Below are 14,929 nucleotides of genomic sequence, written 5' to 3'. Positions count from 1 at the left end.
AAGGTGTACACATGCACAAATTGTCTTTCTTTACTTGTTCTTTGCATGACTTCCTTATTCAGAGTGAACCCTAGCTGCTCCGACACCCTGTTGAGGCGGAATAGACTAAAGGAAGGACAAACAGTTCTTCTTTGGTGTGGGGATGAGTAGGATATGCCGCTGCCCAGTAGGAGTATAACATTTCAGGCTCTCACAATTTGTTTCACAAGTGGTGCGATATCTTATTGGAGAAGCTTGTAGCTGCAAATGTCATATCAATATGTATCTGTGATGTTCCAATGTGAAAATTGCAAGGCTGTGCCTTCAACAGTACCGAACCATAACTGCTTAGTGAAGGCAAGTCAATAATAGCTCATTTGTGTTTTACATGAGGACAATAGGAACCACTTGCATTCTGCCTGCTCTTGTCAAATACTACACATCATTTTTACAATGTGGTTGAATAATAAAGTGCCTCCTAAAACTATTAAGATTCATTGAATTATCAATAACTTTGCCTCTCTTCGTCTTTCCACTCCAGCTCTGAGCCGGTCAATGATGCCCTTTGGCTTGATGCGTCGAGAGCTGGCATGTGAAGGCTACCCGATCGAGCTGCGCTGCCCTGGAAGTGATGTCATCATGATTGAGACAGCCAACTACGGCCGCACCGATGACAAGATCTGTGACGCAGACCCCTTCCAGATGGAGAATGTGCAGTGTTACCTGCCCGACGCCTTTAAGATTATGTCACAGAGGTAACTATCGATCTGTTGTATTTTTAGCGAGTCAGAGCCAGTTATTGGCCATGAAAACAAGACGCTATTTCACAACTATTTGTCCAGAATTTCCTACTTTTCCTCCTGTAAGGTTGATGTCTTACGTGAAATACTGAACTCAGCATCCTTGTCCTGTGCACAACGCCTCTGCATCTTGGCGAGACATGCATGTGTATGGTGGTGTGTGTGTGTTTACTTCAACTTTATTATTGTCATTTTATATGTACAGAGTGCATACGGAACGAAATTGCATTTAGTGGCGCATACTCTACATGCAAGAGTGTGTTTATGTGAATGTGTATGTTTTGTTGCAAGACTACTTGTGGGGCTTCCTGCTGCTGCTCTCTGTGTTTACGCTCAGCATTTGCTTTCTCTGAGCTCAGATCAATGGAAGCGCTCTCCCAGCTATCCATCACACATGTATTGGAGGCACAGGGTGCTAGCTTGGGGAGTGAGGAGGGGTGGGAAGGGGTGTAAAGGAGTATTAAGGGGTTAAAGGAAGCAGAACTGCTAGAAATGATGGGATGATAGAGTGAGTTCAGCAGAGACTTGAGATATGAATGGAGTGAGAGACAGCACAGGGGAGAAATGCTAAGACCTGGATAGAAAAGGAGTATGTGATCAGAATGAGTGAGTGCATGTGTGTGAGGATGTGTATCTTTTCTTCTTGGTGTTTCTCTGGTTGTAAAAATGTGAGAAGGCATGCAGCGATGCTGTTTTGATATAGATATGTGCCTGTAAATGTTTTTCTTTTGCATCTGGTAGAGTATTTTCCTTAGCCCCTGTTGTCCTTCCCTGTTCTCTCACCTCTAATTGCTCCCACTCACAATCCCCCAGGAGAGGAGCCTCTTACGTCACTCGCCCTCTCTCTGTCTCTTCCCTCCCTATTTCCTTCTATCTATCCTTCATCCCACTCCTTTTCCCCCATCCCTCCCTCCCTCTCTGTTTCCCACCTCCCCTCTGGTGCAGCTGTCACATGATCTAGTCTAGTGTGAAATTACTCCCTTCCCTACCGTTCTCTCCATCTTTCAGAGCCTGAAGACATTTTTTCTGTACCCACTCCTCTTTGTCTTGGTGGCAATGGCACTCGTCATTTTTTCACTTACTTCCTCCATTCTCTTTCTTTTCTCCCTTCCTTCCCCGTCTGTCTACTCTCGCAGGTGTAATAACCGCACCCAGTGTGTGGTGGTAGCCGGGTCGGACGTGTTCCCAGACCCATGCCCAGGGACCTACAAGTACCTGGAGATCCAGTATGAGTGTGTCCCCTACAGTGAGTACTGAGACCCTGTCACCCTCTCCCACCTCCCTAACCTCCCATCCACCGCCCCTCCCATCCCTCCCCTTACCCCTCAACCTGAACCTGATGCCCCCCAAAAACCCTCGACAAATGATATTCTCACACTTACACATTCACACTTGCTTTCTATGGCTTTTTTGACACAAGCAAAACAAAACAAGACAGACAATCATCCTCATCTGGTTTCTCTCTCTCTCTCTCTCTCTCTCTCTCTCTCTCTCTCTCTATCTATCTCTCTCTCTCTCTCTCTCTCTCTCTCTCTCTCTCTCTCTCTCTCTCTCTCTCTCTCTCTCTCTCTCTCTCTCTCTCTCTCTCTCTCTATCTCTCTCTCTTTCTAGCTCTCTTTTCTCTCTATTTCTCTTTTCTTTCTCTCTCATATAACTAGAATGCACAGACACACACACGCACACACACAGATTGCTAAACCTGTTTTCTTCATCGACAGAGCAACGCAACAGTAGCTGAGAGGGATTTTCACATGGGGGATGGAAACACAGGGTCCGATAACCACTTCACACACACCCCACTGCAAACGTGGGTTCAGCCCTTATTGACAATAACAGCAGTGTAACACACACCGCCCCCAGACTCGCACACTGATTGACCCAGGTGCATGCCACTGCCTTTATCAGGTACCAAACACCTTTGCTGTCCCTCTGACTTCCAGTAAAAAATTAAAATTGGGCGCAGTGAGACTGGGAGGCAGCACTGCACCTCACAATAGAAATCTTTATACAAACAGCAAAGGGCTTATTTTAGACCACATAACCTGGAGTGCCACAGATTTGAATGTCCCCATGGTAACGGCTGACTTCCTTACGGCACTGCTCGAGCTCCGGGGCAGGTGTGACATACACGCACGTCTGCATGTGCACAAACAAACACACGCACAAACACAAGTCTACCTCACACTCACAAAAGGGAGACCCATAGTTGCTCTCTTTCTCTCTACCTCTGACTTGTCCTCCCATGAGCAAACAACGCTCACACAGCCAAAGGAGCAGACACAGAAAGAATTATATGGTGTTGTGTTGATCCTCGTTCATGTGAAAATCTCCCCTCAGTCTCCCCTCCTCCCTCTCATGTATTATTACTCAGCATTGATCCCCTTACTGTGCAGGAACACCTGGCTGGAGGGGAGGGGCAGTGGTGCTCCCCTCCACCGGGCAGAAGCAGAAATGGGATGCAGGAAGGGGAGAAAAGAAAATTAAGGGGGGCTGGGGTGGTTTAATATTAGAAGACATGGGTCTTCTTGGGGTGTAGGGGCTGTTTGATTGATCAGGGTGATTCTCTCTGCTTTTTCCTCAGGCACAGATGTGGCAAGCCACAGGTTCGAGTCACCACCACGCCGCTAATCTCCTTTGGTCTCTTCCTCTTCTTATTATTCTTATTCTCCTCTCATCTTTTCTCTCTGAGGTCTCTCACTCATCCTTTTTTTTTCTTATGATCTCTCACAGTAAATATCACCTATTTTCAAGTCAGGTCTCTTCACTCCTCTCTTTCTATATTCTGCTTTCCTCTCTTTCACCTCCCATTTACACTCAGCGGTCTTTAAACTTCATCCCTTGCCTGATTTCTCTCATTCTTCTTATATTTTTACTCTCTGTCGATCAGTCTGCCAAAGTATCTTATCATTCTGTTCAGTCTCTTCTGCTGTCTCTGTCGTTTTTTTTCTTTTACAGGTGTGACAAATATTCAAATATCCAACCATCCAGCTCTGATGGAGAGGCTTGAAGAAACTCATGGACTTCCAAGCACTTCTTTCAGTCTTTGCCCTTTCTCTGCTCTGTGCTTTTGTGCTCTCGGTTTACCTTTTGAAAGACTTTGTTGAGTCATGTTGCAGCCACAGTCACAGATAAGAAGTTAGCTGAGTTTCTTGCCATTGGGGATTATTCTCTGATGTGACTCTCTTCTTCACTTCCAAGTGGCAGCAAGGGTTCTCCTCGAGTCTCCTCTGTCCTCTGTTCTCTGGTCTTGCAGTCGATGTTAGCTGCGTTAAGACTGATGCTTTCGAGGCGCGTGACTTTTTTTGTTAGTCCTCTGGAAGTTCTGTATTGTAGCTTGGTGTCCTGTATTGTACTGTCCATAGAGGGTCATGGTAGCATTGTTTAGTTGTACCTGTCTTCTTCTCCTCACACATTCTAGCCTTGTTTTTTCCCCCTCTGACTGCACAAGCGAGCTTGCTCTCTTTTCGCCAGGCAATCAAAGGGATCATTAAATAGCTGCTGACTTGCATTTTTCCACCCCGTGTTTGGGAAAAAAAAACTTTAGTTGATTGCATCTAAAGTATGGCGCAGCTAAGAAAATTGGAGGCTGATCCCTATATGATGAAGAGTCCTGCCTGTTTGAAGTGACAAAGAAGAGCCAATTACCCCTGTCCTCTGCCATTTTTCACGAACACGACCACATACACACCCACATGAAATAGAAACAAGTATCCACACATGTGTATGCACACAACTTATACTGCGGACTGCACTACGTGTTTGTTCTCATCTGACTAAGTAAATATGACCTGACACATTCAGACTCAGAGCTGAAACTGTTAATCCCAAAACCTAGTCACCGTCGCACCGCACGCCACTCAACTCGGCCACTTTTAATTACCAGGAGAGGGGGTGCGTCGCTCTCTTCATTTCTGCCTCAGCAGAGATTTGTCAAGATTAATTGAATTTGCTGCTGCTAATCGCTCTGGTAATGCCCCATCGTTCACGCCTGGCTGGGAATGCTGGGCACTCTGGCATCACCCAAGGCTGACGCATGTTTTTCATCGGTTGTCTCGACAAAAAGGTGAACAATAGAGAGATGATATGTTAAGGTTGCGTGTCATAGCAGCTGAGATGGTGTGCTGCCACAATGGCTGTGTGTGATGTTAGTCTTTGACAGGGTCCTCTATGTGCGTGTCACACAGGCGCCATGTTACCAGTCACCTGAAACGGTGAAGTGACAGCCGGAGCCGAGCTGACACACACACACACACACACACACACTCACTTCTGTTTGGTGAGCTCAAACATGGGTCCAGAACGTATGTGATTGTTGCTGCTCATAGGATTGTTATGGCAAAATACAACAAGTCAAATCATATTGCATTGAGCCAAAAACTCTGTTAGGCCTCCCTGCCATGTAGCATTGTTTTTGCCAGCCAGAACAGAGCAAGACAGAACTGCTCAACAGAATTCTCATTTTGCACTGTCACAGCCTGCTGTAGAAGGCTGGATTCCATTAAAATATCAAAGATTCATCCATACAGCTGCAACGTGCATTTACTGCAGGAAACCCTATACTGCAGCCTTAGCACAGATGTACACTGAGTCAAAGTAAATCTACCCTGCAAGAACACTATACCTACCACCCCACCCCCACCCCCCTCCACAACACAGTAGTACATCATTATTGACTTCTAAAGCTCCTAATTTTGGGCCATCCATGCTAGGGATGCCAGAGCCATTAGACTTAGGGTTGTGCCTCTGCCACTCCATCAGCTGTGATTTAACTTGTTGATATGCACAGTGCAGGTAACTGAAAAACCTCTAAAAGTGCCTGCACAGGCTATACAGTAGAGATTCTGCAGCGCTTCTTAGGTAACTCCATATTCTCCACCTTTACATTCATATAGTGTGGCTCTGCCACTGTTTCACTTAATGAAATTGATTCTTCCCCACAAATGTATTCAGCGCTGCCTACTCATTACGAACCATGGCTTTTTGGACACAAAGCTGCTGGAAATGATAGTAGACTTGTTGGGAAGATTTTGTCAGTAGAAGGATTAATGGAATTCTAATACGTTTTTGACGGGAGGAAAAGGAAACACTTCTTATATAGCTGAAAATTAAATTCTATTAATATGTATAGGGGCACAATGAGACGTGGGACTCATAAATGTTTGGTGAATGAGAAGCATGAGGCTTTTCTTAGGTCGTGGAAAGGAATGACTCTTAACTGTGAAAAATGTAGAGAAAAGGGAAGAAAGAGGACGGAATAAGCCGGAGAGGACACACTATCTCTCAGCACAGTGAAAGAGACAGAGGAGGCTAAGTTGTCCTGCAGTATAACAGTGTGCGTATGTCTGTGTGTGCTTGCGTGCGTGCGTGCGTGCGTGCGTGTGTGTTTCTAGCTGTACTCATTAGTGTGGGAGTAATTGATAGGGTTGTAGAGAGCGTTGAGCAGAGTGATTAAGGGGAGAGAGGGCAGTGGCTTATTTCTCAAAAGGGCCCTGAAAGAGAAATGCTGAATGAATCAGACAAACAACCAAGGTGGCCTTAAACTAACCTCCTGCTCACTATGAGGGCAGTTTGCTGAGTTTCCATCTCTTTTCTCTTCGTGTATGTGTGTGTGTGTTTCCTAACGTGTGTGGGATTATCTTGTGCGTGACTGTGCTTCTTGTCTATTTTTCAGGACAACTAAAAGCAGAAGAAATGAAGTCAACAGTCTTCCACCAACCCTATTCTTCTTCTTCCTTTCTGCAGCACTGAAGAAATGGTCTTTCTTTTTTCTGTCACACTCTCTCTCTCTCTCTCTCTCTCTCTCTCTATCTACAGTACATGTCACTGCTGTGCATCAAACATTTCATTTTCTCCCTGTTTAAGAAAACATAGTTAGTGGTAGAATCTCATATTTTGACGACAAGCTCTGCTGTCAGTAGATGCCTCTCTGAAAAAACTCCACATGTTCCCCCCTGCAGTAGTTTCAGTAAGGATGAAAGCTCTGGATGCTCTCTGGTCGGTCTCTTCCTACCCTAACCTTGGAGCTAATGATTGCACTCACAGTTGGTGGCAAGGATGTAATGCTTTCTTGCCCCCTGCCCCAGCTTCACAGGACTCGCATTCATAGCTTTGCCATGTTTACCCCTCTAGGCTGAAAATGGCTACCAGGTCTTCATGGAGGTTGTTTGTCCAGTTTGATCTTGGCATAAGAAGATAAATGATCAGTGTTGCTGCTGATACTGATGCTGCCTCTGCTGGATTGCTGCCAAGATGCAAGACCATCCCCCACACAGATCAGGCTGCTGCTGCTGCTAACGCTCGCTCTTTAACTTTTTATTGTGCTCGATATTTGTCTCTTTACATCTCTCTCTCTTTCTTTCTCTTTCTCTCTCTATCTCTCTCTCTCTCTCTCTCTTTCTCTCTCTCTCTCTCTCTCTCTCTCTCTCTCTCTCTCTCTCTCTCTCTCTCTCATACATTTTTTCTTTCTTTATGGGCAACCCTGCAAGGTGTTGTGACAATTTCACAGGACTCCCCAGAGACATCAGACTTACCACGACACACACATGATAATCACGGCCGCAGCATGGCTCCACCAGCCACGTGCCTTTTGACATGTCTTTTCCAAAGAGACATGACGATTCACTCGCACAACACTTGTGCCCAAGCGAACACAGATGGAAGGCGTGTGCCAGCGCTGTAATGTCAAAGGCAGAGCTGAGATCCTTGCTAGCTTCTCCTCGAGTGTCCAGGTGCTCACGGACCTCCCCAGACGAGGCGACACAAGCAGGTGCTAAACAGCATTATGGATGTGGAGGGAGCCACGCCTTACCTGCTCGAGTCAGCTGTGGCCGTAATGTGACTCAACACACCAATTGTATGTGATGAGCCCGCTGTAGATATTTCTCTTATCTCCCTTTTGTCCCTACCCTGTTTTTTTCTCCCATCCCCCAGTCTTGTCTCTTGGTTTCTCTCTGTTTTTCTGAGGCGTTCCACTCTGTCAAGCCCTCCCTTTCCCCTGTTGTTTGTTCTCTTTTTCTTTGATGAGCCAGCCTCGGCAGCTCCCTATTGATTGGACGGTCGATGGGTTGAGTGTTATCGCTGGCTTCTAGCGAGCATCCTGACTCTTTAAATTGTGCAAAGCCAAAATCACCGCTTCCTTTAGATCGAGGAACTACTCTAATGTCAACACAAACTGTATTTTGAGAGAGAGAGAGGAGTAAAGAAGGATTCAACGATCCTTCCGAAGACAACTAGCCACAGACAGAGACATCCTCATTGCCACCTTCCCATCTACCATCTCTTTCTCAACCTTTTCCATTCTTTGTTTACTTCCACAGCTAAAGAAGACTACAGCGCAAAGTTGCTCTCCTTTTCCCACCATTTCTCTCCCCAACAGGTTCCTGGAGCTGTACTTTGGGGCATAAGGGGAAAGTGGGAGGGATGGGTCGAGAAACGGGTAGGAGGTGGGGTCGAGAGTGTGTGGTTGGGGAAGGATTGTGTTGTTGGGGGGATTATTGATAAAGCTGAAATGAAATGGAAATGGATTAAAACCCAGGGCAGGCCATTTTCCCCTCCTCATTTTCCATTTGAGCCATTCTTTCTCTGATTAGCCAACCATAACACAGACAGATAACTTGCTTTAAAAAAGAGCGAGAGAGAGAGAGAGAGAGAAAGGACAGCATTTTATTTAATCTCAATTTTCTCTTTTTTCCTGCACCTGTTTTTCTTTCGTTCTCTCCACTTTCCCTCTCTCTATCTCTCTTCCTTACTGTCTTTCTTTTTTTTATCTTTCTATCTCCTTCTTTCTCCCTTTTCCGATGCTTGAATAGAAGTGGATCAAAAAGGTAAAGACCACAATGAACATAACAACCACAGCTCGCCCCTTCCTCCCTTCCCCTCCTCCCTTGTCTTCCTTCCTCCCCCCATATCCCCTCCTAACCCAGCACCTTGTGTAGTGGTCATGTTTGATGTTGATATCCCTCCCTTTTCTTTCTCAATCTCTAATCGCCTCCTCTGCACTTTTCTTTCTACTTCTCTTTGAACTATAACCAAAACTCTAAAATCCTTTTAGATTTCCTCCTTGGTTCTGATGACACCAGCCTGACCTGCACGCACGCACACACACTCACTTGCACACACACACAAAAAGGCATCATGGGAGGCCAGTCCAGTATCTATGAGAGATAAACACGATATTAACTTCATTTCTTTTTCTGTACGACGTAGCACATCTCAGCCTGAATTTACTGACAACATCCACTCATATCATCTCATGGATGGCAAATCTCTCTCTTTTTTTTCAATCCCTTTCCAAAACTAGCTCACACTGTTGCCTCTCATAAACCTGACAATTCCCATTTCTCATTAAACTTCTTACATATCTTTCTGCTTATCTTGCTTTTGAGATTGATTTGTACCTTGACCTAAGAAAAAAAAAACTATCTTTACATTACTCAGCTGATCCTTTTCTCCATACTGTATCTCTACCCCTCTTTTTTTGGGAGGGCTCTCAAGAACGATTCAAAGTTTTTCGTTGCTGTAATCTCCAAGCAAAGCATCGTAGATAACACAGTAAATGCCCAAAGTTGCTCTCAGTATTATTTTGACAGTATCCCATTTCCAGGGGCTTCAGTGTCCTTCTCTCATTTTGTCTCTCTTCCTTTTTCAATTAATCACACTTCCATTTAACTCTTTTTCTCTCACTGTCCCCTTACTTCTTTTTTTCTGTTGTGTTTCTCATTTTCCCTTTCTCTTCTTCTCTTTCTCTCACTTTACGCAGATTGGTTTATCTCTCAGATCACATCTGGCCATCACAAGCAGCTGCAATCTCTTTTGAGTCTCTCTTACACTCCTCTTCGACCTCTCTTCTCACTCTTCCCCTTTCTTTCTACAGTCTGTCACTGCCATCTTGCTGCTCTCTTTAATACACATTCACTGTGAACTTGTGCCCCCATTATACCCGTCCACATCAGTCAATCCCTCCTGGTTCCCTATGTGTTCAATGAGGCTCTGGAGGGGGAGAAGAGGGGAGGGGATAGGGGAGGGAGGTGTATCCCCTGTAGGGAGAGTTCCAGATTCTTGTAATGGCCTCTCTGCAGCAGCATGGCCTCGCTTTAAGCACTCCTAAAGAGCCCCAATCAGCATGGCTAGGCACCTCAATCACTAGCTTCTTAAAGAGGAGAGGTAGACCTGACCCATACCCAAGGTCAAGATGAGAGTAGTGGCCATCAGTGCTAGAGTCCTAGTGAGCCCTAACTCCCCCTCTCGGGTCCTCACCCTCCTCAACTCTCTCTGAACCCCTCACCCCTACTCACATCTGTCTCGGGCTTAAGCCATTTTCCTGTCTGGCCCCATGGCTGGATCCATATGTTAGAGGAATTACATCCTATAGAGGTTGCCATTAACTGGTTTATGGACCCCTTTGTCTGTCATGTTGTCCATGGATTTTCATTAACATGGATCATTGTCTTACATTTTTCTACCACTGCAAGCAGCCATTTTAGCTCACTCTCCCTGCTTGCGGTGGGATTGCAAGCTAAAAAATCCTTCTCTTCCTGCTGCCGCCTCCCCCAACTGGTTATTTTTATTTACTATTCTTCCCCCCACTAACACTAAAGAAGAATACCCCTTTCCTCTGACTGCACTGACCCCACCTTAATCCATCCATCCCTCCACTGCTGCTAAACACACTTCCTTTCTCTGTTAATGGCTCAATTAACATTCCAGACTTATGTCTTGTCCATGTCTGTCAAATTAATCCTCACTGATTGATCAGCTGATTGACAGATTTGGATTGGGATGACGTGCACGCGCAGTGATGATGTCACATGCAGGAGATCCTGTTCAATGAATGTCCAAACACTCTATCAACCTACCTACTGTTAGGCTATTTTAAGACTATGTTGGCGTCAGCCGTCTCGCCTTCTCCCCACTCCCTCTGTACCTTTCTCACCCTTTTTGCTGACAGTCTAGCAGAGTACACAACCACATCATTACTGTATTTTCTTCATCACTGCTGACAAGACCTAACTAGTGTCCGCCATGTTTTTCTCACCTCCAGTCTGTTAGCTTCTGAAGGAAAGAGGCAAGAGAAGGAAGCACTGTGAATAATCCTGGTTTTTCTGTGTGTGTGTGGGGGGGGGAGCAGCAAACAAGGACAGATCTATCACTCACACAAAAGCTGAACAGAGGGATTGAGTGAGAAACCACTTCATCGTGTGACAGGAAAACACAAAGAAAAGGAAGAAAAGAGAGGGAGAGTGGTCGCTATAGTGACGATAAGTCAGGCAGCATTGCCTCATTAGGAATTACCCACCACACACAAGCACAGTCATGTGACTGAAGCAAGGCAGACACCCTATTGGGTGGCACAGGGAGATAGGGAAGAGCGTGTGGATTGACTGTACGTGCAGAAGTCATTGCATTGTTAGAGCCTAACAAAAGAGAGGTGAGTGAGTGAGGAAGGTGGTCATGAATATAAATCACGGCTTCTGGTTTCAGTACCTTTTACGGAGAGGCGGCATCTCTGGCAGACCCAATTCAGAGTATGAACATGCAGGTCGGTGGCAGGCTAGGCTAGGCTAGGATAACGTTACAGCCATGCAGGCTTACTGTTACCCCACTTCTCAAACCTCAGTCGGTATACAGTATTGCATGCCCCACTGTCATCTACTGTATCTGTAGTCTGTAGCCATGTCCAGACCAACTTTCCTGTCACTCAGTGTCAGCTTCACTCCAAGGCAGATAAGACTTTTCTTTTAACGGACACTATCTCTAGCACTTTCCATCTTTTGGTCTCAGTGAAGGGTATTCACTGGGGTGAATGTTTGGGTTGATAAAGGTGCCAGTTTGACACCTGCCTCCTTCACTGTCTGAACAGTGTATACATGCGGGCATTGTCTGAGAGTGTGTTTGTATAAGGGTGTTTGTCTGTGTGTGTGTGTATATGTCTGTGCATGGCTGTTTGTATTGTGTTTTTACTCCCAGGACTTGACCCCCTTGTAGACAGCAGAAACGTAATGGGAGACCCTCCCATCTCCTTCCTTATTTCTCTCTTCTCTCTGTCACTATATGTCACTCCTCAGCAGATTAACTGACTCCTAATTCTCATTTCACAGGAAATAACCTATTAGTACTCTTTCTCTCTCTTCTTGTTTGCACACACAGAACGCGCTCACATCCTTCATGCTTTCTTCTCTCTCTCTCTCTCTCTCTCTCTCTCTCTCTCTCTCTCTCTCTCTCTCCCTCTCTGTCTTTCTGAGTCTGGACTGCACACATGCATGCCTACACACACACACACACACACACACACTACTGGGCTCATGAATGCACCACATCAACATACCATCAGGAGACCCACTGTACACTCATGCACAAACTAACCCCTAAAGCCCATTAACTGTCCAGCTTGGACGCGGGGTAGCATGCCGTGCTCTCTTCTGCCCCCTGCTGCCTGCGTGCAGCACCTGCCAGTAACAGGTGTGAGATTCAATTAGAACAGCATGCTCTCAGCAGTCAGTTCTATTAACAGGCCATGACTGTGAACTGGGCAAAGGATTGGACCAGCAGAGCCCTCAGATCCCTGTAACAAAAAAACAACAACAACAACCAAAAACACAAACAATCAAGAGGACGCCACTTTTGAAACAGCTGCCAACAGTTGGCAGGGGGTGTTTAGATCTGTAAAGTCATACATTAACCATCACCATGATGCTGTCATATCAACCATAAAAAGACCATGGATTGCACAAGACAACCAAAATGAAAAGTCTAAATTTAGCCTAAAGCTGTCAGCGCTCACTTTTATTTGAGTTACCAGTCGATCAAAAATTGCTGCAAGACACTAATGGGAGATATTTACTGTCAGTTTCAGGAAAGTACATGCACTTTAATCATTTTATACTGCAGCCTCACATTGACAAGTAACAGCTGACCTGTGCCAGGGAAAAGGATTAGAGAGATAAATAGTCCATTCTTACAGCAGTATTTCCCTGTATGTGTGGCAATAATTGGCATGCTAGAGTATGATAGCTACAGCCTGAGTTTTAATCCCTGATAAGGTAAGTTTCATTAGCCATCTGGCCAATTTGTAGGGTAAACTGTTGTGTCTGAGCTGCCTGGAAACTTCACTGGGATAATCATGACTGCAAGATTTCCGTCCGTCCCAAAACAGGAATTAATCTATTAATCTAACTATCTCACATAATCCCAGATGGCTCTTACTCCAGCTAACCTGCTCTAGCCAGAATAGGATAATGCCTAATCTCGCGATGTACGCCTACTGCCTATTGCCCAATACCTCATTCATACTATAGTCACAAGAGCCGTAGGCTCTACTGTTAGGGTTTGTCTGCACTAGCTTCCCATTGCTACCCCCTTCACCGTTAGCGGGAGAGAGAGGGAGGCAGAATGAGGGAGAGACCGAAAGAGCTGGTAAACAGGAAGGCTGGGGAGTGCAGGTCAGAGTTAATGAAGCCCCCTAGGCAGGGTTTGCAGGGTGTAAAGCGTGGCCACTGTTTTTGTTTGGCTTTTGTGTGTGTGTGTGTGTGTGTGTGTGTGTGTGTGTGTGTGTGTTTGTGCGTGTGCGCGCGCACATGTGCGTGCACGTGGGTGTCTGTGTGGCTGTGTTTAGCCTGGAGGCCGCTGATGAGCCCCTATGACACTGGGCCCACCCAACGGCTGGTTCATTAGAATAAACCAAGGCTTGGTGATCGGCAGCCAGCAGGGTTCGTACAGCAGAGGAGAGAAGAGAGAGAAATATGGAAGGGGAAGGCAGAGGATGATAGACTGTTAGTCCATGCTGCTCTGCAGTGTTATTGTGATGATGAGCCGAATAAAGCACACACTGCAACCAATTCAAGACAGGGCTGGAAGGTTAGGTAATAATGAACAGATTCATATAGGGATTTTTGAGTGTGTGTGTGTGGGTGGCGGGATGGGACACTGTGGTGGGTACAATGTAGTGAGTTTAAATTGTATTGCAATGATTGTAATCAACAACTACTTTGGCACCATGATAGATTTTAGGGAATTCTTGTCTCTTACCTGTATATTATACGTAGTCATGACTCAGCACATTACCCTCTTCCTCTCTGAAATAAGGAATAATGTGTAAGCTTTTCTGCCCCATATCAGTTTCACTGTATTGTGGCAAAAAATAAGATGGATGCTAGCATTCATATTAATACTTTCTTTTCTTTGGTTAGCCATCCTTTTAGTAACTGTAGAGAATAGACTTGCATGCTTGTGTTTCTTTGTCCTTTATTCTACCTTGAGGCTGAGTGTTCCTGGCTTTGTTTTTGGGTCACCTACATGCAGAGCCGCTGCTTTGCTTTCCGCATGCTGTTTATTTCTCTATTTACAGTAGCATTGTACTTTTGAGGCAGTGTCCTACTTTTAGTGTTCGTTTTCTTTTACTTTATAGCTTTCTGCTCTGATAATACCCTACCCTTTACGGCCTTTATTTGAAATGCTTTGGGGCACAGCTTCCGTTTATTTGCAGTAAACTCATGCTGTGTCCAGATTGATATAAATGGCATTTTATTATTGTGGTGTGAGGGAGAGTTGGCATTGATGTTAGTCAAGAAATTCATTGTTCAACTGTCTGAGAGAGACAGATTTAACCATTGCTCTGAACATTATTTTGCATATTTCAGTCACCCACGTTCATATTTGCAAAGCAAACACCTCAGGCGTCCTTGCTTTCGAGGGAACATTTTGGTTTGACAATGGAGTATGACAAGCCTCCTCCCTGTGAAGAGTTTGTATTCGGAGTGTTTGTTTATGCCTGAGCTTGATTAGATTCCTGTTTGGCTGCCGGTCTCAATCCCTGTTGGACCCCCTCAGACAAAACAAGCTAATTCCTAAGTGGCCCAGCATCACAGATCACCAGCCACTAACAACAACAGCAGCATGACAGACAGCAAAAAGAGAGAGTTGATTTCCAAAAGCCTGAAGCTTCTTCATTTAGCTATTATGATTCTCCTCCTGCTTCTGACTCCATGCAATATTCAAGACAGTTTTGAGCCTACACTGATCCATCACTCTAACAGTCACTGTGCAGTGTGTGCATGCATTTTGAGTGTTATCCTGGTGTGTATTGGGATTTTGTGTGTGTGTGTGTGTGTGTGTGTGTGTGTGTGTGTGTGTGTGTGTGTGTGTGTGTGTGTGTG

General features: G+C 45.3%; 1 protein-coding gene across 3 annotated transcripts in view; it reads left to right on the top strand.

Annotated features, from left to right (window-relative positions):
* Positions 1–14,929, top strand: part of adgrl1a (adhesion G protein-coupled receptor L1a) — a 101,735-nt gene that overhangs the window by 59,143 nt on the left and 27,663 nt on the right. For 2 of the 3 annotated variants that reach the window (XM_034893121.1, XM_034893122.1), the window contains 3 exons: positions 521–734; positions 1,916–2,025; positions 8,588–8,602. In XM_034893121.1, the coding sequence (XP_034749012.1) occupies positions 521–734; positions 1,916–2,025; positions 8,588–8,602 (339 nt within the window). The remainder of the gene's footprint in view (positions 1–520; positions 735–1,915; positions 2,026–8,587; positions 8,603–14,929) is intronic. The other variant, XM_034893123.1, reaches the window with a different exon arrangement.

The sequence above is a fragment of the Etheostoma cragini genome, chromosome 15 (genome assembly GCF_013103735.1).
Source record: "Etheostoma cragini isolate CJK2018 chromosome 15, CSU_Ecrag_1.0, whole genome shotgun sequence".
In the NCBI taxonomy this organism is placed as follows: Eukaryota; Metazoa; Chordata; class Actinopteri; order Perciformes; family Percidae; genus Etheostoma; species Etheostoma cragini.
The sequence above is the reverse complement of the archived record's forward strand: the minus strand, read 5'-3'. Positions and strand labels throughout refer to the sequence as shown.